This window comes from Eupeodes corollae, chromosome 2, assembly GCF_945859685.1.
Source record: "Eupeodes corollae chromosome 2, idEupCoro1.1, whole genome shotgun sequence".
Classification (NCBI taxonomy): domain Eukaryota; kingdom Metazoa; phylum Arthropoda; class Insecta; order Diptera; family Syrphidae; genus Eupeodes; species Eupeodes corollae.
This window is the reverse complement of record NC_079148.1, coordinates 3,369,204-3,391,550: the sequence shown is the minus strand read 5'-3', so window position 1 is coordinate 3,391,550 and position 22,347 is coordinate 3,369,204. Positions and strand designations below refer to the sequence as shown.

The window sequence follows — 22,347 nt, the reverse complement described above, 5'->3', positions numbered from 1 at the left end:
CTCAACGTACCTCTTCTTGATGCAAATTTCTTATAGACAATTTTTCCTCCAGGTGCGTCTTCATACTAAGGTCTTTGGTTTATAAAACTCTAAGTCATGGTATTCCGCGAAATTTTAGCACATTCTACTCCCATTTTTTGTTTCTTGAGTACCTGTAACCACCACCTCTAAAAATTATCTTTTTCAATTCTTGCATATTAATTCAAGGTTCCATCGATTGCAATAAACGCAAAGCCTATTTATCATGACCTACATTCCATCTATTTTTTTTTGAAAAGATCATGATATCATCTGCATACTAAAGGTCAATTTTCCTTCCACAGTTATTCCACCCCTAACTTCATCAGTAATATCATTTATGAACATTGTAAATACCAGGACGCTCAGAATACAGCGTTGTTTGAGGTCAGTAAAAGAGGGTATAGAGTAACCATCCCGAACGTAAGCTTTGTTGTTGGCGTACATAGCTCTAAGCACTCTCATGACTTTTCGACCTCCTAAACATACAGAGAAGAGCTTGTTAAAGAGACTTAAGCGATAGACAGAAACGAAAATCTAAAAAGAACGCCAAAAGTTTCATCAGTAATATTCCAATGGGAAAAATTAGATTATAGCTTTTAGACACTAGCCTGAAATTCTGATTTTAATGTTCTCCAATCACTTTTGCAGTCTTTTGTGAATGAATCCAGCAAATAGATTTTCGCAAGTGCTAAGAAGGGAAATCCTTATGAAACGGAGAAATAATTGATTTTTGAAATGCTTTGGGGACTAAATCACTTTTGAAAATTCGGATGTTTTCAGAAAGATACATTTTTCCGTAACATGTTTTAAAAACTCAAAGGACATGCGGTCATCTCCAGGGTTTTGTTAAATTTCGCATTTTTAAAAATTTCTTGCATTTCTGAGTTATTTAACAACCTGATGAAGTATTCTTTAAGATAAGATATCAGTAAGCCCAGTGCTTTCTAGAAATCTTAAGATGAGCGGGTATTATTTATAATTGGTATATTTAACTTCTCAAATGGCACCTTCTTGCATAAGCGTAATCGTTTAAATTTCCTATAATCTGCATATAATTTTTCTTAAACTTGTAGGCTTCGAAACCTTGTACATCGCCCAAGAACAATAAATAATATTGCTGTTATAGTCTGTAATGTTGCAGAAGACTTAGCATTGTTGATCAATCATATATCTTTGAAATTAGACATTCTACAAACCGAAGACAGCCAATTTCTAATGTCGGTAGTATAGCAATAATAAAAAGCAATACAATTTGTTTTCATTTTATATCAAAATGAAACCTGTTATTGGATATTTCTGTATTTCTTGCGTGCTCCAGAAAATGTTCTAGATTTTGAGCCTTTAGTACGACTGTTCTAAATTTGCTTGTTCACGATAGAATTCATTATTCAATGACGTAATATTAACTTATTTATTTACCTTATCTATCGAGTTAAAATTTAATTGTCTCTTAACTTAATTCAAGTAAATTGTATAAGCAATTCTATGTAAAGATATCTGGATTTACTCTTTTTGTATAATAACCTAGCTTATGAAGTTGCAGAATCTTTATTTCCAATTGTAAAAAATACTATTCATCATAAATCGATATGCTTAAGTTTAAAAAGTTCAATTGAACAATTCCGTTGTAATAACATCAATTTGTTAAAAGGAGAAAATGATTACTTTTTATCAATAGATTGGTCATTATATCTTTTTGGAACAAACTTGGATGCAATTTATCAAAAAAATTTAGAGTGTTCATTTGATGGTTTTGTCGATTTATTCCAAAAAAAAAAACAAAGATAAATGTAATTCAAAATTGCCTTGGAGTAACAAAAGACTCCACAATGTTAAAAATATAAAAACAAAGCTTTTAAAAAGCAAGTCTAATATTTATAGAGATCGATACTGTCAGATGTGACGTGAGTCCGATAAATTTGTATACAGACAATATATCTTGGATACTTAATCAAATATATCAAGAGACCTAAAATCATTTTGGGCTTTCCTAAATTCTAAGAAGCAGAACTCGGTTATTTTCAATAATATGGAGTATCAATATTCTTCAGACTTAAATACAACATGTGATTTATTCGCTTCTTTTTTTGAGAATGTTTATGTGGATCATTCACCTGTACTTTATTATTCCAGACAGTTTAAATTATCTGTTTTCAACTTTAAATTAGTGCACTCTTTTTGTCATTAGAAGATGTTAAGGAAAGAATATTAAATGAAGTCTAACTCCAGGTCCGGAAAGTATTCCATAATATTTAATTAAAAAATGTTTATCTTTAGTTGAACCTCTTCAAATTATTTACAATTTGTCTCTTTCAAAGGAAGTTCTTTTAGATGACTGGAAGTTTTCGTTTATAAATCCCATATTTAAATCAGGTCCAAAACATAAGATTGAGAATTATCGTGCAGTCGCCAAACTTTCTGCTATAGCTTTTTAAGTTGATTGTAAGAAACAAAATTTATTTTCATGTTAAAGAATTTATTTCTCCATGTTAACATGAATTCTTGAGTGGTAGATCTACTTCAACTAGTTTGTCGCTTTTTACTCAACATTTGTCAAATGCCTTGGAATCTGGTTTTCAGACTGATGTAATTTATACTGATTTTCGGAAAGCGATTTGATTTATTTTAACTTTAAATTTAATTTGATTTTAAAAATAATGATGCAAAACTTAAAACGATCATGCACTTAAAAATCATTAATCATTTGGATTCTTTATTCGAACTGAAAATCTTAAAATTAACAAAAACTCTTGAGCTTAAATCTATATAACAAATTATATAACAAAAATTAACTGTTACAAAATATCAAAAGCAGTATTGTTCGTCATTCGATTATGCTGTTATGAGTTAAGCTTTTTATTTAATAAATAGCATTAAAAAAAACTTATTAAGAACGTTTGCAAAAACAATGAGAGTTATCTCTTGAGCATATATACATATGTGCATATATATAATATCGTAAAACGAAGTGTTACTTGACGGTGTCTTCAATATTCTATTTTATTTAGTCATTAATTTCATTAGAGTATTTCAACTCTTACATTTGTATACCACTTCTTGTTCAAAAACTTAATAGATTCGGGTTTCATTCAACTTTTCTCAAGTGGATTGCAAGCTATCAACAAAAACAGTATATGTGAGATCTGGTGTTCCACAAGGGAGCCATCTTGGTCCATTATTCTTTGACTTTCATAAATAAATTACCATTATACTTGAATTTTTCTATTATGTGGAGTTTAAGGACCTCAGTGTAATATTCAATGACAAACCAAATTTCTCTGTGCATATGGATTATCTTTTTACTAAAGCGAATTCAATGTTGGGCTTTCTTAAAAGAAATTGTGCCGAATTTTTGAATCCATATGCAATAAAATCCGTCTATATGTCTCTCGTACATCCTCATTTGGAATACGCTTCAGTTGTTTGGGACCCTTATTAAACAGTTTCGAAAAATCGCATTCAGAAAATTCAAAAGTCTTTTACAAAAGTTGTAGTTCGACAACTTAAATTAAATTTAGATTTAATGCATTGTTATTCTACAAGATGTGCTTTAATTGGTCTGAACTCTTTAGAAAATCTTTCATGATATATTGTCTTACCACATAAAATACTCCGATTTAATTAATCTATTAAATGTATGTGTTCCACAGAGATATATATGTAAGTTTCAACTGTTTGGCTTGAAACTTCGATTATAGAATAAGAATGATTCCAATAATTTGATTGTAAGACACAAGTTGATGCAGTAAAGAACTATATTTTATAATTAAATTAACAAATAAAAACATTATTAACAAAAACATAACAACAAGAATAATATTAATAAACATACCTAAATCAACAATTATGTCGGATTTGATATCTTTGATACTACTTATTGAACAATTTACATACGATTGAAAATTAGTATAAAATAATAAAATATTAATATTGAAAAGTAAGATCCTAAATACTAGATGTAAATATGTACAGTGTTTTTGCAAAGTGTCGAGACGGTAGAAGAGATCTGGCAAAAGTAGTTTTTATGGTGGCTAAGTTTGTGAATAAGATGGCAACAAACTTACATCCCCCCTTCCCCGAGAGGCTTCATCAGAATAAGGAATTATTTTACTCTTATGAAAAATTTTCAAGTCTTTCTTTTTTCGGCCAGAATCTATCTCGTAAATGGAATTAGATATCTTTTTTTTTATTTTGAAAGGACCCATTCGAACTGGATCTAATTTGTTTCTATTCAGTTTGTTACCAGTTTGAATAAAAACTAAATCATTTTCTTTGTAATCAATTTCTTTAGTGTGTTTATCATAATACTGTTTGTTTATGATATGTGATCTGTTTGCATTTTGTATTGCTACAGATCTATTGAAATTTAAATTTTCGAGAGTATTTTTATTTAATTCTATTGGGATAATTGAGTTATCTACACCTGTTAATAAATAATTCGGAGAGAAACCCGTTGAAGAATGTATGGTGTTGTTATATTCAAAAATACACTGATCAGCAATTACTGACCAGGGTCTATTCTTATTTTCATACATTCTACAACGAATTCTATTTACTAAAGTTTGATTTGTTCGCTCACTCTGTCCATTAGAAAATGCACAGTCTATTGCTGTGAAAATTAAATTTATATTTTTGTTCTTCAAATAATTTTTAAATTCCGAAGAATTGATTCCTGGGTATTGATCAGCAAAAATCGTCTTAATGTTGCCTTTATTCTCAGTTGACTTTACAAGATTTATAAAATCTTTTGCTGACTGTGTTTTTGACGTAGAAATAAATGCATATCTTGTTAATTGATCTACCATTAAATGTAAATATTTTTTTGAGGACCTGTTTCCCGAGAAACCTCCTATTGTATCTAGTGATACTATCTCTAATGGTACTGATGCTGGACCTAACTGCGATAACGGAGCTTTGAAGTTACCGAATCTTGTTTTATTTTTAATACATGTTTCACAAGTCCTACAAATTATTTTTATATGTTTGTGCATATTTTTAAAGTAAAAAGTTGGTGTAATTGTTAATATCATTTGTTTGAAACCAATATGGCCTTGCGAATCATGTATTTCTTTGAGTAATAAGATACCATATTCCTCTGTTAACCATACTTTCTCTCTATTATTTAAAGTTCTGTACATAATGTTATTTTTTATTTTATAATTTTTATCACACGTTAATCTCTTTTGATCATCCAATATATTTTGTATTGTAAAGTGATTCACTATTTTTATTTGTGAATAATTATTACTTTCATTTTCTTCTGATAGTACTGGATTTCTCGAAAGACAATCAGCTTCTGAATTGTTTTTACCCGGATTGTAATGAATTTCAAATTCGAATTGAGATATGTAATTTAAAATATGAAGTAATTCTATGTCCTTGCAGTTTTTTATGTTGAAATTACGTAATGGCTCATGATCAGTGAATATTTTGAATCTTACGCCTATTAAATAATATTGCCAATATAATATGGCTTCTTTTATTGCTAAACATTCAATATATATTGCTCTTTTTGTTTTCTGAGTTTTGTTAAGTTTTCGCGAGAAATAAAATACCGGTTTAACAGATTCATCTTCTTGAGGTTGTTTCAAAATTGCACCAACTCCTTCTATGCTAGCATCCGTATAAATGTATATTGGTTTATTTGGATCGAATATCGCTAAAACAGGTGTTGTACATAAATATTTTTTTACTTTTTCAAAGCTGTCTTTACATTTATCTGACCATACAAATTTTACATCTTTTCTTAAGAGGTTATGTAAAGGTTCTAGAGTCATTGCAGATCTAGCAATATATTTTAAATAAAAATTTACTTTGCCCAAAAACTGTCTTATATGTTTTCTTGTTTTTGGTTCAGGGAAATCGTTTATAGCAATTAAATTATCGTTAATAGGTTTAATACTATTATTTGATATTTTATGTCCTAAATAAGTTACTTCTTTTTGTGCAAAACTACATTTATTTGTATTCAACTTTAAACCGTGGTCTTGTAAAGCATGTAATATTCTTTTAATATGGTTTAAATGGTCAGAATAGTTATGTGAAAAAATTAATATATCATCTATATAATTAATTGCAAAAGAATCTAAGTTATTATTTCTAATTATACTTGATAAAATTCTTTGAAATATAGCAGGAGCTGATTTTAAACCAAAAGGTAAACATGACCATTGCCAATGACCATGGTGTGTCACAAAAGCGGTTTTGTATTTATCTTTAGCTCTCAACGGAATAGACCAGAAAGCTGAATTGATATCTAATTTCGTAAAGTAAACACACTTTCCTACACGAACAACAAGATCATCAATTCGAGGAAATGGTTGACCTTCAGGAACAACTATTTTATTAAGCTCACGATAGTCAATACACAATCGTGATTTCTTTCCCTCTTCCTTCTTATAAACTAAAGTCACTGGGGAAGCATATGGACTATATGATTCTTCAATAAGTCCTGCTCTCAATAATTGTTTTATTTGTGATTCTATTTCTATTTTATCCGGAATGGAACATTTATATGATTTTCTCGAAATATATCTGTTTTCAGTTAATCTTATCGTTGCTTCGAAATTTTTTACAGTACCGATATCAAATTTTTCTTTCGCAAAAACAAGGTCATATTGGTTAAGGATATCATTTAAATCATTCCTCTTATTTTCAAACGTTGAAATCAAGCTCTGATTACATATAAAATTTTCAGGAATACGAATCAAGTTTTGAGTAATTTCTAAATTTTCATTTTGGCATAGTCGAAACTCTTTAATACAATTCAGACCGATTAACAAATCTTCTTCAAAAAAATTACTTTTTATTATTACAAATGAAAATTCTTTTTGTATATTAAATATTTTTAAAGTAACAGTTACTTCGCCGTGGGCATCTGTAAGACCACTCATTGTTTTAATCATTTGAATCCCGCTTATATTGTTATTCAATTGTAATTTCGTATAAAATGTATAATTAATTAATGATATATTGGCTCCCGAATCGTAAAGCGCAACTGCAATTTGATTATTAACTAGAACATTAAGCTTTATAAGCAGGATAATATTTAGTTTTTTGACTCTGAGAATCTTATATTAGCTGGTCTTACTTTATTTCTGCATACGCTTTCTGAATGAAATCTATTTGAGAAACCAGCTTTCTCACAAATCTGACATGACACGAAATTCAGTTTTTGTCTATTTATGTCTGTTTTATATTTGCTAGGTTGTGTATTATTGTTTGATATAGGATCAAGTTGTCGCAAACTAGACATAAGTTTTTCGATCGTTGTTAATTCTTTTTTATTTAAACTCGATCTTATAAATTTTGGTAAAGCCAATACAATAAAATTAACTTGAGAATTTATGCTAAGGTCTGGATCGACATCAATAAGAAGATTTATCTTTTTTAAAGCAAAATCCAAAAATGGACCATTTAACCAATGAAAAGAATACGCGTAATCAATTTCACTCCATGATTTATCTCCAAATGTATTCAAAAAAGATGATTCCCAAAAATCCCAAGGTTTATTCATTGAACCCGTTTTATATAAAGATGAAAACCAGTCTAAAGCAGGTCCTTCCAAATAAGATTTTAATGTTTCCGGAAATTGTTTTTCATTTATTTGTAATCTCTGACATTCGAGCAAAAATAAATTCAACCACGACCTTGCATTTTGATTTTTACTTGAAAATTTTTCTAGCACCATATTATTTGACATAGATCGGATTGGATTTTCAAAACTAGACAAAGGGTTATTGATAGTGGGTTGGGGGGTTGTGCTTATTGCCTCTAAATAATAACCACCAAAAACTACATTACCTTCCTCATCCAAATATAAACTTTGCAACTCTTTCTTCAGTGTAATAGTAATATTTCTTAATTTTCCTCTTGTACTAAGGCTCTTCACAGCTCCCTTGATTATGGACAGCTTAGCCAGTTCACCATGTTTTTGGATTGGTTGATATTCAGTTGGAAAAGAAAAAATTTCTTCTTGATTCAAAATTTGAATAGTTTTGACGTTAACAATAGTTTGTTTTTCCCGAGTTTCTGAAGTTAAACAGAATTTAACTTTTATTTCTTCCATCTTAATTGTTGATTTGTAAGTTTCAACTGTTTGGCTTGAAACTTCGATTATAGAATAAGAATGATTCCAATAATTTGATTGTAAGACACAAGTTGATGCAGTAAAGAACTATATTTTATAATTAAATTAACAAATAAAAACATTATTAACAAAAACATAACAACAAGAATAATATTAATAAACATACCTAAATCAACAATTATGTCGGATTTGATATCTTTGATACTACTTATTGAACAATTTACATACGATTGAAAATTAGTATAAAATAATAAAATATTAATATTGAAAAGTAAGATCCTAAATACTAGATGTAAATATGTACAGTGTTTTTGCAAAGTGTCGAGACGGTAGAAGATATCTGGCAAAAGTAGTTTTTATGGTGGCTAAGTTTGTGAATAAGATGGCAACAAACTTACATATATATATAAGACAATTGTTTTATATACCATATCAATTTCAAGATGCATAAAGTCATTTACTGAATTTGAATTATATTTAGATATAAGCCAATATTTATCAATTTCTGTAGTGCAAAAAAAAACCTTAAGAATATTAAAGTTGAATGAAAAACAATAACTCTCAAGCATTCCAATCTTATAATGAGTTCTAAGGTGCCTAACTTATAGACAATTTCACACGCTCCAGTAAATTTCTGCCAACGTTTTGATTTATGAAAAGGCCACACTAATTGGCAATAATCTTTGTTTTTTATCACCAATGTTAACATGATTATAGGTTTGTTTTGTTTTTCTTTCCAAAGATTAAAGACTTATTCGTAGATTAATTCATTCCACTCGTGTAAGCATATAAATTGAATATTTACATGTATATTATATAATAAAAACCTCCTTTGAAAAATTTTGTTGAGGCGACGAAACAATCATTTCAACAGATACAAATTTCTGTCTTCTTAAACATTCAAAAAAAGATTTATTTTAAATATTGTTATTTTTTTCAATTTTTACAGGTCACCATAAATGTCGTGAATATTGGCCACCCAGCGTCAAGCAATACGAAAAAGCCTACAATATATTTCTGGATTTAATCCTCTTAATTATTCCTGTAGTTGTGCTAACAGCAACGTATTCCCTAATCTCAAGGACTCTTTGGCATGGGATGCGAGCTGAGAAAGTCGCAAAGAGTACACAATCTAGTAAGTAAGATTAAAATTATTATTTTAAAACATTTTGTTTTTTAATTAGAAATTCTCTCGATAAAACTTGGTAAATACTCTTAACAGTTTGGTATTTTAAGTAAAGTCAAACAGACGGTCACATTTTTTATTGATTCCCTTGAGAAAAAAGATTTTAGATTTTGTCATTGCCCTTAACAACAACAACTCCTTTAAATTCCCAATGTTGCGATTTAATTTGGTTAATTTATTTTACCATTAGAAATTGATAAGACCTTGATAAATTAATTTTATTTTCCGATACGTTGCGTTGATTTGAAAAAATAAAATACAAACATACTTCATTATCTAAATTAATAATGTCGAAGAATGAGGTGATTATGTTAGAATATCACATTTAATCCTTAAGATGGAGCTGAATAGGATATGGGTTTAAAGGAGAATAGAACCACAAAGAATTTGGATGGAAATTGAAAGAAATGAAGGTTGAAATTTAATTACACCGAGAATGTGAAAGAAATGAAAAAATTTTTCTACAGACAGATTTTCAAATAACGAAAATATACGTGTATGTAACTTTATGTTTAATTCCGTCTCCGGGAAAAAAGTCATTAATGCTGGTATAATTTTTTCCAATGTCTGTATTAGGGCGGTCCTGTTGTTTTCAAAAAATTCTTCAAACTTAAAATTTCCTGACTAAACAGTAACTCCTAACGTTGTGTGAGTCTAGATCTTAAGTTCAAACTTTTGAAAAACGTGTTTTCGTTGGATATATCTCAAGAACCCAGAAAGATGCCAACATCAAATGAGTTTTTTTGCAGGTAAAATCATCATCATATTCAAAAAAGCACTACAAAAAATTCAGTGTGTGGTTCTTTTTAATATATACATAAATATCACAGGAACTAAATAAATTATCGATTTCAACTAAACCTTCTTTTTGTGGATTCGTACAGAATTGGTAGGAGTTGATAAAAAATCAACTTATAGCTTTTGAAAATTTCATAACCAGAAAATAACATATCTTCTAAAATATTTTAATGCGACGCATAACAACGTTTTTGAGGTTAAGTAAACGTTTTTGAAAAATTTTATTGACAGTTTTTATTATAAAAATTATGTAGTTTAATTTGTAATTATCTAATTTGTAACTTGTAATTTATTTTTAATATCAACACTGTTATCACTGGACTGGACACACACTCATATTAAACAATGGCATCATCCGCAAACGTTCCTAATTTGTTATGTTATAAAACGTTTTTAAGATCATTTATATAGATAGTAAATAAAAGTGTTTTGAACTGAACTTAGAAACAACGTAGCTTAGCTCAATCGGATTCGAAGTTTCACCATACACATTCACTCTTTACTTTCTTTATTTTAATACGATTCAAACCACTTTAATTCTCTATTTCTGACGCCAATATTTTTCCATTTTCATCATTAAATGAATGCTTTAAGTCCAAAAAACACAATAAATATTTCTTTCTAGATAGCTCTTCCTTCCACGGTGTCAAAACTTAATTTTAATTGCAGTGTGTAACTCTTTTGAAAACCCATTTAAAGGTCTATTTTTAAATTGTGACTTTGAAGTAATGCTTAAGTTTTTTTAAATACTACCTTTTCAAATGGCTAGCATTCATTGGTCCAAATTCTTCACATTTCAGCGTATTTAATATTTTTCTAAAGGTCTTATCAATTATTCTTTCCAGGAGTCAGGAAAGTTGTTTATTTATAGAGAACCGTTAATTATTTTCCAATAAATAGGACCGACAATTTCTCCGACAAACACTCGCTACTTCCACAATCATAATTGACCCAGCCTCGAGTAAGCCAAAGCAGAGTTTTTAGATTTTAATTATTCACTGTTACAAGTCTTTGTATCACGATTTCGCAAGCAGTTCTTCATTTCTACAGACCTATGCCTTATCGTTATATCAAAAACACTTTTTGCATCGTTAAAAGAGACTTAAGCAAATAAGGATCTTTGAATTTTCTTGTGTTTCTCTTTAAAAAAACGAGCATTTGATTGCCTTGTTGACCAAAATAATTAATATATGACAGGAACAAGAGTTTTACATCTAAGACGCCAGTTAAAGCTATCATTGGTTTTCATCATTGAAAACAAACATTGGAGTTTTTATGACAATCGTTTATAGCTATCATTAAAAATTTCGGTCGTTGTAAAGAATTTCCTGATTGAAATCCACCGAAAAATGTTTACTGACAGAAATCTGTCATTGGAATTGTGTAAAATTAGAACACAAATCAGTGGAAAGTCTCGTTTCACTTTTAAACATAAAAGTATCAGCTGTTCAGGAAAATGAATTTCCGTCTGGAAAATTAAAAAGTACATTTTTAGAGACAAATAAATGTGCATTATACTTTTTTTCTCAACAAAAATTCTTTGTGTAATTTCTGATCGATCAGTATATAATTTTCATTTCTTATCAAAGGGAAATACCGTCAAATACGGACTCAAAAATTTGTCCGGGTCGATTTCAATGATCGCTTTAGCTGGCCCCTAAGACTATTCCTAGATCCTGTTTTTACAATCAACGTTTATCATTTAATTCATTATTAAACAGAATATGGTACATTGTAATGAAGATCGTTTCTTTGACTCCATTCAGTCAAATTAAGTTTATATTTAAGAAGTAAGTAAACATCTGATAAACTTGTTATTTTACGACACAACTTAAGATCATCTGCAAATAAAAGACGTGCAGAAGATAAAAAAATTGACGATACGTCATTAATAAATAATATAGAAATAATCATGGACCCAAATGACTAGCTTGAAGGACACCAGATGTGAGAAATATATAACCAGAACGGTAGTCTTTTAATTTTACTATAGGAGCAATATTGGGGATACAGGATTTCAACCAACTCAATAGCTTGGAATAAAATCCAAGCGCAAACAATTTATGTTAAAACACCCTATGATTCACTGTCTACAGTTTTAAGTCGAATCCCAACGGCTAATTTGAGAAAGCACTTTTCATGACACTAGATTCTCTTGGAGGATTTGTCAATTACTCGAGTCAGTACCCTTGAAAAAAACTTTAGATGGTTCAGGCAGGGATGTAACCCAAGACCTCTGGCATGACAGTCTAAGGCGCTAACCATCATGCCCGGGTAATAAGGTATTAAGGAAAAAAGTTTGTTAATTGAAAAGATGAACTATTATAGAAAAGTTTTTCGAATAGTCTTAGTTCAGAAATCGCCAAAACTTAACTTACAATAGGCCTTCGTCATTTAAGTTTTCTCTTTTTCCACATACGAGTATCTTCAAACTTCTATATTACTTCTTTTATATATTTTATATTATTATCACATCAAATGAGGATAGCTTCGTCCTTCATATCAACAACTTTAACACATTTAAAGTGGACAAAAGCTCCACACATTATATTGCATGGTAAATAAGTTTCCCCTTTCAGGAATCCATCGCACTCCTTTAACTGGAACTTCTTTAAAATCAATTAATCCAAAGCACTACCAAAACACGTATACACAGATTAATAATCATAATTGCAATCTCAGGGAAGTTCCAGTGTGGGTTGCACCCAAAACTCTTTTTCTTAAATTTATGTCAAGCTTAAAAAACCTCTTTAAAAATAATTAAATTAAGGACTACCCTAAGTTCTATATTTTCTTATACCTGATTCTTTTTTTTTTTTGTGATGTTGATCTGAATTGAAAATTTAATTTGTATTATTTCTTATTTTATTTTTGTTTCGTATTTTATTATGGAACATGTCTGTCAAAGTTCTCTTTTGTTGCTGACTGCCAGAGTTCTGTACAAGTCTTTTAAAACAACGATGTTACTAAAGTTGCATGACAGCAAACCGCCTTTTTGTAAACTTATTTTTATTTGACTTCATCTTGGTTCCTGGGATGAGTTTTGTATAGGGATGTATTATAAAAAGCCCCATATTATGTTTAAAATAAGGATAAGTAGCCTTTAAAACGCCAAGAAAATTATGTTCGTCAATTTAATGTTTACGGGATTGTTCTTGGAATCGCCAGTTATTCGAAATTTGTTGATGATAAAATCTTAAACTAGTCTCGTTTTAGTATATCACTTTCTGTCAGCTTCCAAATTTGGTCAGTGAGTAGGATTTATTTGTACTGGTTCATAAGATTTTTATAGAAAGAAAGAAAGATTATTTCCTTTAACAGATCTTGAGACCTCCTTAGACATAAGGAGAATCCTTAGAATAAAAGTGAATGGAACAAAAACGTCAAGGCTTAGTATTGATTTTGTATTAAAATGTTTTATGTTTAAGAACTCTAAAGTTAAAATTAACTTTTACAAGTGAATTGTTTATTTAACCAATTTCTTTTTCTGTTTTTAACTTTGCAACAGCAGACAATCTAATGGAGGTGTTTATTAATAAAAATGGTTCACCAAGTAACCGGAGCTTCATGTCCTACCGAACGACATCTCGTGACAATCTTGCAAACTATACTCAATATGCAAACAATTGCGTGCAAACGCCGACCACTTTCAAAGAATTTTCCTATTCAACAAGAAGAAAACAAGGTCTTCGGAGGTAAGTTTTCCAGAAGATAAACAATTTTTTATTTTACTGTCATTTCATTTTCTTTTTCTTTAGGACAAATATAGAAAAGAGCTTGCAGAACAAGAAACGTGTGATAAAAATGTTATTTATGGTTGTTTTAGAATTCTTCATCTGTTGGACTCCATTGTATACCATCAATACAATTTCAATGTTCAGCCCATCATTGGTTTATCAAAATTTGGGATATTCTGGAGTGATTTTCTTTCAGCTTCTAGCCTATTCGTCAAGCTGTTGTAATCCAATAACTTATTGTTTCATGAATCGGGGTTTTCGAAAAGCATTTTTGAATTTATTTCGTTGCTTCAAAAGATTTCGTTCCCCAAAACGAAAAATCAGCATTGGAGATGTTGCCACTCAAGACACTGACTTGGAAATAAGTAAATTTCAATTCCAACAAATATGCAACGATTCAACGTTATCATATTGATTAAGACCCATTAATTTTGAATTGGCTCAGAGCTCATATTTTTAAGAGACTGCATACCTACAAAAAAATTAAATAAAATTTAAAATTTGAAATTGATACAACAAAGAATGGAATCGAATATTAACAAAAGTTAAATGAACTTCTTTTTCTAAAAAAAAATAAAAATAAATTTAAAAACATAGTTTTCAAGTTGTAGATTTTTTACTTATAAATATTTAAATTATGGTGGGTTAACGGTTGAGGCATGGATGAATCTACTTTTATTTAATACTTATTTTATATTGATATCGAAAAATAATTTTAAAAAATACATCTTAGGGATTTTTATTTAAGTTTCAAATTTCAAGCATTTCTTATTTTTTTGAAAGCAAACAAAATAAGCTTAAAAGTAATTTTATGGGAATCTTTAACCAAAATCAAAACAATGAAGTTAAGTGAAGCTTCGAATGAAAAAAAAGCTAGCAAAATTTTTCCTTGAACAATTTCTATAAAAAAAAATGTACAAACAAAATATTGTGGTTGTGTATAATTCTTCTTTGTTTTTAGTAAGTTATCAGGAAAAATACAGTCTGTGGTTAGTTTGTCTGCATTGCATTGTTCTTTAATTTCACAATGGCTTTGGGGCTTTTACACACTAATTTGAAACTCAAATACCATAAGACCACCAAATAAAATAGATGTTGCAGACAAAACCCAAAAAGGCAGATTAGACTATTAGTTATTATAACACAACAACGAGACCAATAGCTTTAGTTATATAGTATTATGTTATTTTAAGAAATTGAGTACTCGTAAATCTTTTTCATTAAAGATAAAATAAAAAGGATTTTGTTTGTAATTTAGTTTGTACAAATTATTTATTTATTAGTTTTATCATAGCAAAACGACCTGCCAAAAAGTTAGTTAGTAGTTAATTAGCTAAGACAATTTGATATTTTTTGTTCTGATTTTAATGTTTTGTTTATGTTGCTTTGCTGACTTCAGTTTATGTTACCCTTTAGAGCACATCCTAAATTATTTTTACCTTATCTTGAATATTGTATTTTAGTCATTTCTTCTACACTAATGTTGAAGACTCTTGTGTTTTATCCAAACCTCTAGGTAAGGTTAACTTAGGTTAAAGTGACTGTTCGTGATGGAATTGGCCAGTTTAATGGCCCATTGTGACACCACATGAATCTTGAGGCTTTCTTCTAAGCTCATTGAAAACAGTTTGAGTAACGTACGAAATGTGAAAGACTGATTAATACCGTTATAGAAGAATTCTCCTAGGTTATTTTTGCGTTTTTGAATTAAAATAGGGTATGTACAGAGAAGATGAAGAACTGATTCCTCCTCTTCATCATCCATACAGCTTCTGCAAAAATCATTTGCCTAACTGCGTGGCGTGATTTTTTTTTAGACAGTGGCCGGTTATGACACCGATTATCAAGTTTATGTGCGGTCTGCTTAGAGATAGCAAGTACCTTGATCGCTTTTGAATCCAGCGTAGGCCAGATATTTTTCGTAACCTGACCCGTGGTGATTTAATTCGACTGGTTGTTTGCCTTCTTCATACCGTCTTGCATTAGAAATACTTTTGATTTAGGGATTATTATGATATCATTAGCCAAACGTGTTGGAATAGGTTATAGTGTACCATTTCTGGTGAGTTCATCTGCTTTAAAATTTCCTGAAATGTCTCTTAAGCCCGGCACTCAGCAAAGGTCATTATTAAACTGTTGTGCCATTTCCATTAGAGATGATCGGCAGTTATGGACTTTTATACAGTTTGTAGAAACAGATCCCAGACATTTAATAGCGACCTGACTATCTGCGAAAATACGGATCCTAGATTTTGTTATCAAGTTTTCAAGATCAACCGTGGCAGCCATTACTTGATCAAAACTAATAAAACTAAATTCTTGGAAATAACATTAAATACAATTCTTTTTATAACTTCTTGAAAACTAAAATAAACTAAAAAAAATACCCTTTATAATGGTACTAAAGATGTGCCCAATTACTCTGTCTGTCCGGCTGTCAAATTTTGAATTGATAAAACAATTTGTGATTAAAAAGTTTTGTTCTTCTCAAATTATTTGTGAAAATAAAATGAATTCTAACCATTTCAAATTGATTGTAACGTAACACTAGCTCGTCTCGATGAAAAGTTTCAACTACAAGCTCGCTTGGCTGCAGCTATCCTCTTTTAGAAAATATATCATAGAATCAACAACAACAACTTATTTTATTTAAAATTTTTTCTTCTTCTTTCACAACAAATTCAATCCAAAAACTGAGCTTGCGACTATTGCTTCTGCTGGCCAAATGTCCCTTCAACTAATAGGCGGGGTTGAGAAGAGCCGGAGCAGAAAAGGTCAATTCCTTGTTCCAGATTCGTACCAAAATCACACACACTGAAGCTGTATGATGGGCTGCAATTTGGAATGACTATCTCTTTGGCTTCTTCCTTTGAGGACTCGCCTGGTTTGTCTAATACACTGAGGATCTTCTTGATGTTGGTAGGCTGTTCATCATCAAGTTGCGATAGCCCACTGTTGTGGTTTTAGTCACTGGAACAATGATTCCTACACTGTGAAATGTTTTGGGGCAAATTTTAATAGACCGCTGGGACTTAGCCGACTTAACCAGAAATGTTCTTTCATACTTATTGTCCTCCACAAATGAACTTATCGCCTTTCTCATATCTCCCCAACTCTTTTAATTAAACGGAGTTACGGGAAAGTCTATCTCCAGATAGCAAGCAAAAGCGTCGAACATATTTGTGGCGACGAGTTCCATCCCTTGGAAACGTTATTAAGAACTATGAGCAATTCTTCCTCGACCTTGGGGTCGTAACGTCAGTAGCCCCAGTGAATTCCGGTTCCTCGCTTAACAAACTTGTGATTTACTAAAAATGTATGGGAAAACTTGAAATTTCAATGTAGGTTTTCGGCAAAAACTAATATTTTCGAGAAAACTAAGTATTGAACTTGGTGTGAAAAGCCTATAAGATTAATTTTTATATGTCGTTTAGAATTTGTTTTGTTTATTTTCAATATTTTTTATATTGTTTGCTTTTAAAATGTTTTGTTTATTTGGTTCTGATAAATTTTCGAAATACTCGCTATGACTAGACCTATCATATTATTAATTTACATAATTATCTGCGGTTAGAATGTCAATGGACCTTAAATTTACAGAAATTGAAACGAGTTATTATTGACTTTCTTCCTCCCCTGAAAGTTCATAGAATTGATGTTACAGTGCCGAAGGTAAAAGGTCAAGTCCCTTGTTGGGAAAACATAAATGAGAGCAAGGTGGATTTTACTCTGCAATATAATTTTTATTGAAACTCAAATATCGTTTTTCAACACAAAGTTTAACAGTATCAGAATTATGGCTTCTTAAATGGATATAATGTCCACAGAGAAGAATTGGCTTCTTTAAACAAACAAAATGTCAAGTTTTGATATATTGAACGTTTAATATTTGAAGGTTTATTTTGACAGATTGTTTTATTATGTGTACTTTTTAGTCTAAGAGTTGTTCTGAGCTGGACTTGCCCGCGTCCATAACAGTATTTTCTAACAACTTATTACTATTACACATTAAATAAAATTGATAACAGTATCAACTAATCATTAAAACAGTCCAAGAAAAACCTGTTCTTATATACTAGACCCTCAAATTTGAGAGTCTAATAAATTTGAAGTTTTATCTCAGATCTTCAAACAATCTTAATCGGAGTTCTAAAGCTTGAGAACTTGATAAGGAAATTAGTCAAATCTCAACAGCTTTTTAACTTTGTCAAGCTATTGGCCGTAAGAAACATTGGTTTTTTTTAAAAACTTTTCTAAGGTCATGCATATATTTTTTTGTTTTCAGTAAAATGTATGATGCTTTTCTAAATCAACAATTTCTGTTTTCAATATTCAGTTAAAAGAATTATATTGTTTCAAAAAGTTTTCGGAAAATTCTTGAAAGTTCTTAGACTTCACATGTCTTACATAAATCTTTAAAAGATGAAGAACCATTAACACTGAAATCATTTTTAACACAAAAACGCAAAATGGTTGGCAAATAATTTGTATTTATGTAACGAGTCTGTCCTTTATATTAAAAAAAATGAAAATAATGTAGAAAATGGGTACTTTTAAGATTTAAATAGATATAGTTTAGACAGAACCAGAAAACTCTTCAATTCAAGATTTTTAAAAATATCATATCGAGTCAAAAAACGACTCAAATCTTAACTTAATCGGTTTTTGGTAGTCTTAATTATTTTCAAATCGTCATAATTTAAAAACCTAATGTAATGTGATAGAAGAATCTTAAGGCAAAATTCGAACTTTGTGATTATGCAGGTAAAATACATAATGTAAGTTAATGTTAACTAACTTAAGCAAATATTATGCTAATCAAGTTATTGTAACTTTCTAATTTTTCTATTTTTAATATTGTTATTCTCTTTTTCAGTTAATTAATTCCGGTTGTATTCCATATTAAACGTTTTTTTGTCTTAAAATTTAAAAATCTTTTTAAAAAAACACGGAAGTTTCCATAAAATAATTTTAAATCATTTTAAAGCTTTAAATCGTATTCTTGAATATTGGAAATTACTTCAATAATGTGCAGTTCTCTTTTACGAATACAAAAACCGTCTAAATGAAAAGGCAGCAAACATTGATATTTTCTATGTGAGTTGATGCATCATCATGCAGAATGAATGCTTAAAGGCTTAAGTTGAACATCACATTATAACCTTCAAACTTAATAGTAAAGCCAAAAATATCCTTACCTAACTTTTTCTTTTTCCTTCCATTTACAAAAGTAGTTTATCCTTTGGAATTTCTAAAACATTTTCCTTGTAATATGTAGCAGTAAAGTTTGCAACAAAAAATAAAACTCATGTCTATATCTTTCCAAAGCTCAAAAAATATTTTCTATTAAATACCAACTACAAAGAACTTTAACATTGAAAATGAAGAAAAAAAGACCAATCAGAAAAGCCAGAAGCAGAAAGAAACTAACATATGTTCATGTTTTGTAACTTTAACAGAACTATTTTCTTTGAGTTATTTCAGTTTGAGTTATAGGGTTGCCACAGTTTTAGATTTTGTTTTTCTTTTTATAATCTTTTCTTATCAAATTTGTTGATTTTCATATTTCTTAAAGAAAAAACAACTTTACATCAGCTTAATATTAATAATAAATAAAACAAAATAAAAATAAAATACGTTTCTCAATAGAAATCGTTTTGTGTATGTGAAATAAATGTAAAAAAATACTATTATTTTCTCATGTTTTTTTTGTTAATTAATGTAAAGCTTTAAACAATTTCTATCTTTTTATTATTATATGTATAAGAATCAAATCGGTGATAACGAAATAAAAAATAAAGAAAATAAAAAATATTTTTGTTAATTTGTATTATCAATAAAATTTATAAATATCTAACGTTGGGCTTTTTTGAAAAACTCTTAATTTAAGCATAAAAATAAAATTCAAATTCTTAGCAAAAAAAAAACAAAGTCTAATTACTATTACCTTTAGGAAAAATAAAATATTGTAAATAAAATTAAATTTTAAAAACAAATTATAAAATAAAATGGACGAAATTATATTTAACTTTAAATAAGAAAAAAAAATTAAAAATAAAATTTCATGTCTAAAATCAAAATTTTTAAAATCTTTAAATTTCTTCCTGGAAAAATATCAAACAAATGGATTCCTGAAACCCGAAGGACTTTAAGCATATGCAATTTCGAGGTAAAAGAAGGTCCTTCTCTAACGCTCGCTGGCTGGCTTGAAATCCGAAAAGTAATAATAATTAAAATTTACTATCTTGCATCAGCTAACATGCACTTTTATTGAAATTAAAACTTTCTGCCACATGTAAGTGCGGAAATATTAAATTGTAAGTAACTATAAACTATAGAATTTAGAACAATTATAAACTCTCATACCGAAATACGTGTTTTGTGTAAATATACTTAGCTAATCAACCACCCCGTCCCCTCCAAACAGCAGCTGACCATAATCATCATAAAATTTAAACAAAACTTATTTTTCCTTCCCATTTCAAACTTTCATCTTTTTATGATGAGATAGGAAACTATATGAGTACAAAAATATATAATTTCAATTTTGAAACTTTATGCCCCTGCTGATTCTGACATCGAAATATTGTTTGTGGGTAAGTGTATATCCGGGAAATGAAAATAGTTTCAGATGAGATAGAAACTGGAATCCTTAGATGAACATAAAAATAATGATTGTTGAAAAACTTGCTTAAAGATAAATAACCAAGAAATAAAGATAAGACATTGAGTAGGTACAATACACAATGTTTTTAGCACTTAAACAGAACCAGATGCTCAAAGAAGTTGAGTTAAGTGTGTTTTGATAGTAAATTAAAAATTAATTTTTTTTTCTGAATGTCACACCCACAACTTTATGTACTTTTTCAGAAAAAAAAACACAGAGAAAAAAAACTACACAGAATATTAAAGGATGCATCATCATTTAATGATAATCCTGTCCTGCCAGAGCTTTGTAAGGTGCATAATATATTTATCTGTGGGGGTGGGAAAAGTTTTGTAAAAGTTTTTGTTTTTGTTTGGTTTAAGTGTCACCCCATGGACTGTCGGGATCGGGCTGTGCTAGGCTTTGAATAATATATTATCAGAATATCGTTTTTCATTAATACCGACATAATAGTTGGGCAGTGAATGTTTTTTTTATTTTTTTTTAAATTAAAATTGATGGTAAGCTTGAGTGTATGGCAAGTTCTCACAGATATTTTTGAGAGAATTAAACATTTTGAAAAAAGTTCACAGCTCTGAATCGATAAAAGTTTTATATATTTCATAAAATGTGTTTGCTTTAGAATGTCAAATTTATGGACTGTGAAAATTTCTCCTTCTCATTTGCATAAACTATGGCAAACTAACTACATACTGAGTCTTAGTCTCATATAGCATAATACAAAATTCAATGCCATCAGCTTGTTCTTATGAACTTGCTTTTATGATTTAAGGTTGTTAGGCGAGTTGAAGTCGAAATACTTTTTGGTCAGGCTTATATGAGGGTTGATGACACCTTAAGGCATCATAATCTCACTCGGACATCACATAACAGGGAGCAGTACGAAGGTGTAGATATGCAAAAAGGTGATGATACCAACAAGAGTGGGTAAAAAGGGTGTGTCACCCTTGACCATCCTGAGTCCTGGATGTAGTGTAGAACATTTGTTATAAAAAAGAACAGGATATAACCGAAAATCCTAAAATAAAATTCTGCAAATGTCTGTTCCTTCGGTTCTATCAAAATTTGAAATGAGTCCTCTTCTTTTTTGTATCTTCTTGTGTTTTATTAAGATTTCTTAGCTTGTTAAGGACTGGCTATTTAACCAAACATGTTAAAGGTTTGAATCCCCATCATTTACAAACATTTCCTCAACATATTTAGAATGCTATTTTCTTATTTCAATTTATTTCCTTTCATAAATCACCAGCGGTATATTTTAGCAGTAATTGTGTTTATATTTAGAATTAATGGGTGTTACCTCAAGTCCTTGGTCCGCAGAAATTGCCCTTAATAACAACTAAGCTTGTTCAAGATTATGGGTGCGAAAAATACGATATATTATCCACATAAGCTCCACCTCGAAGCTCAAAGAAAAACATAATAAAATTACTACAAAGTGGTAATCTGTAAAAAAGCACTGTTTGTACACTATGGCGTATACGTACTTTTTTGTTTTGCTCTTTAGATTGTGCACCTATAAAAATGGAAACAAACAACCTTGGATTTAACCCACGTTTTCGGATGTATTAAAAGAAATAAATTATTTTAAGTCCTCTTGTACTACATGTTCATTACAGTTCATATTTGAGACATGTACAATATTAAGTGTTCGTGGAAAACTTTTAAAGATATTTACACACTCTCTTAAACAAACGAAACAAAAATTGAAAAAAACAAAATAAATTGTACCCTTTTGATAGCCCAAGTTTAAAAATATAGTACTCTTCGCGTGGACATGAATAATTAAAAAACAATTCTTTTAAATGAAAATATCACGTACGTATCTTTACCTTATTTCATTTTCAAA

The 22,347-nt window shown here is 29.5% G+C and overlaps 1 protein-coding gene across 2 annotated transcripts in view; it reads left to right on the top strand.

Moving 5' to 3' along the window:
• The window catches only part of LOC129947759 (cholecystokinin receptor type A), a 71,945-nt gene extending 57,518 nt beyond the window's left edge, over positions 1 to 14,427 (top strand). The window contains exons 4-6 of one of the 2 annotated variants that reach the window (XM_056058439.1): positions 9,060 to 9,245; positions 13,606 to 13,789; positions 13,853 to 14,427. In XM_056058439.1, coding sequence (XP_055914414.1) covers positions 9,060 to 9,245; positions 13,606 to 13,789; positions 13,853 to 14,246 — 764 coding nt within the window. In that variant the 3' untranslated portion in view covers positions 14,247 to 14,427. Of the gene's footprint in view, positions 1 to 9,059; positions 9,246 to 13,602; positions 13,790 to 13,852 lie in introns of both variants that reach the window. The other variant, XM_056058438.1, reaches the window with a different exon arrangement.
• The last annotated feature ends 7,920 nt before the right edge of the window (positions 14,428 to 22,347 follow it).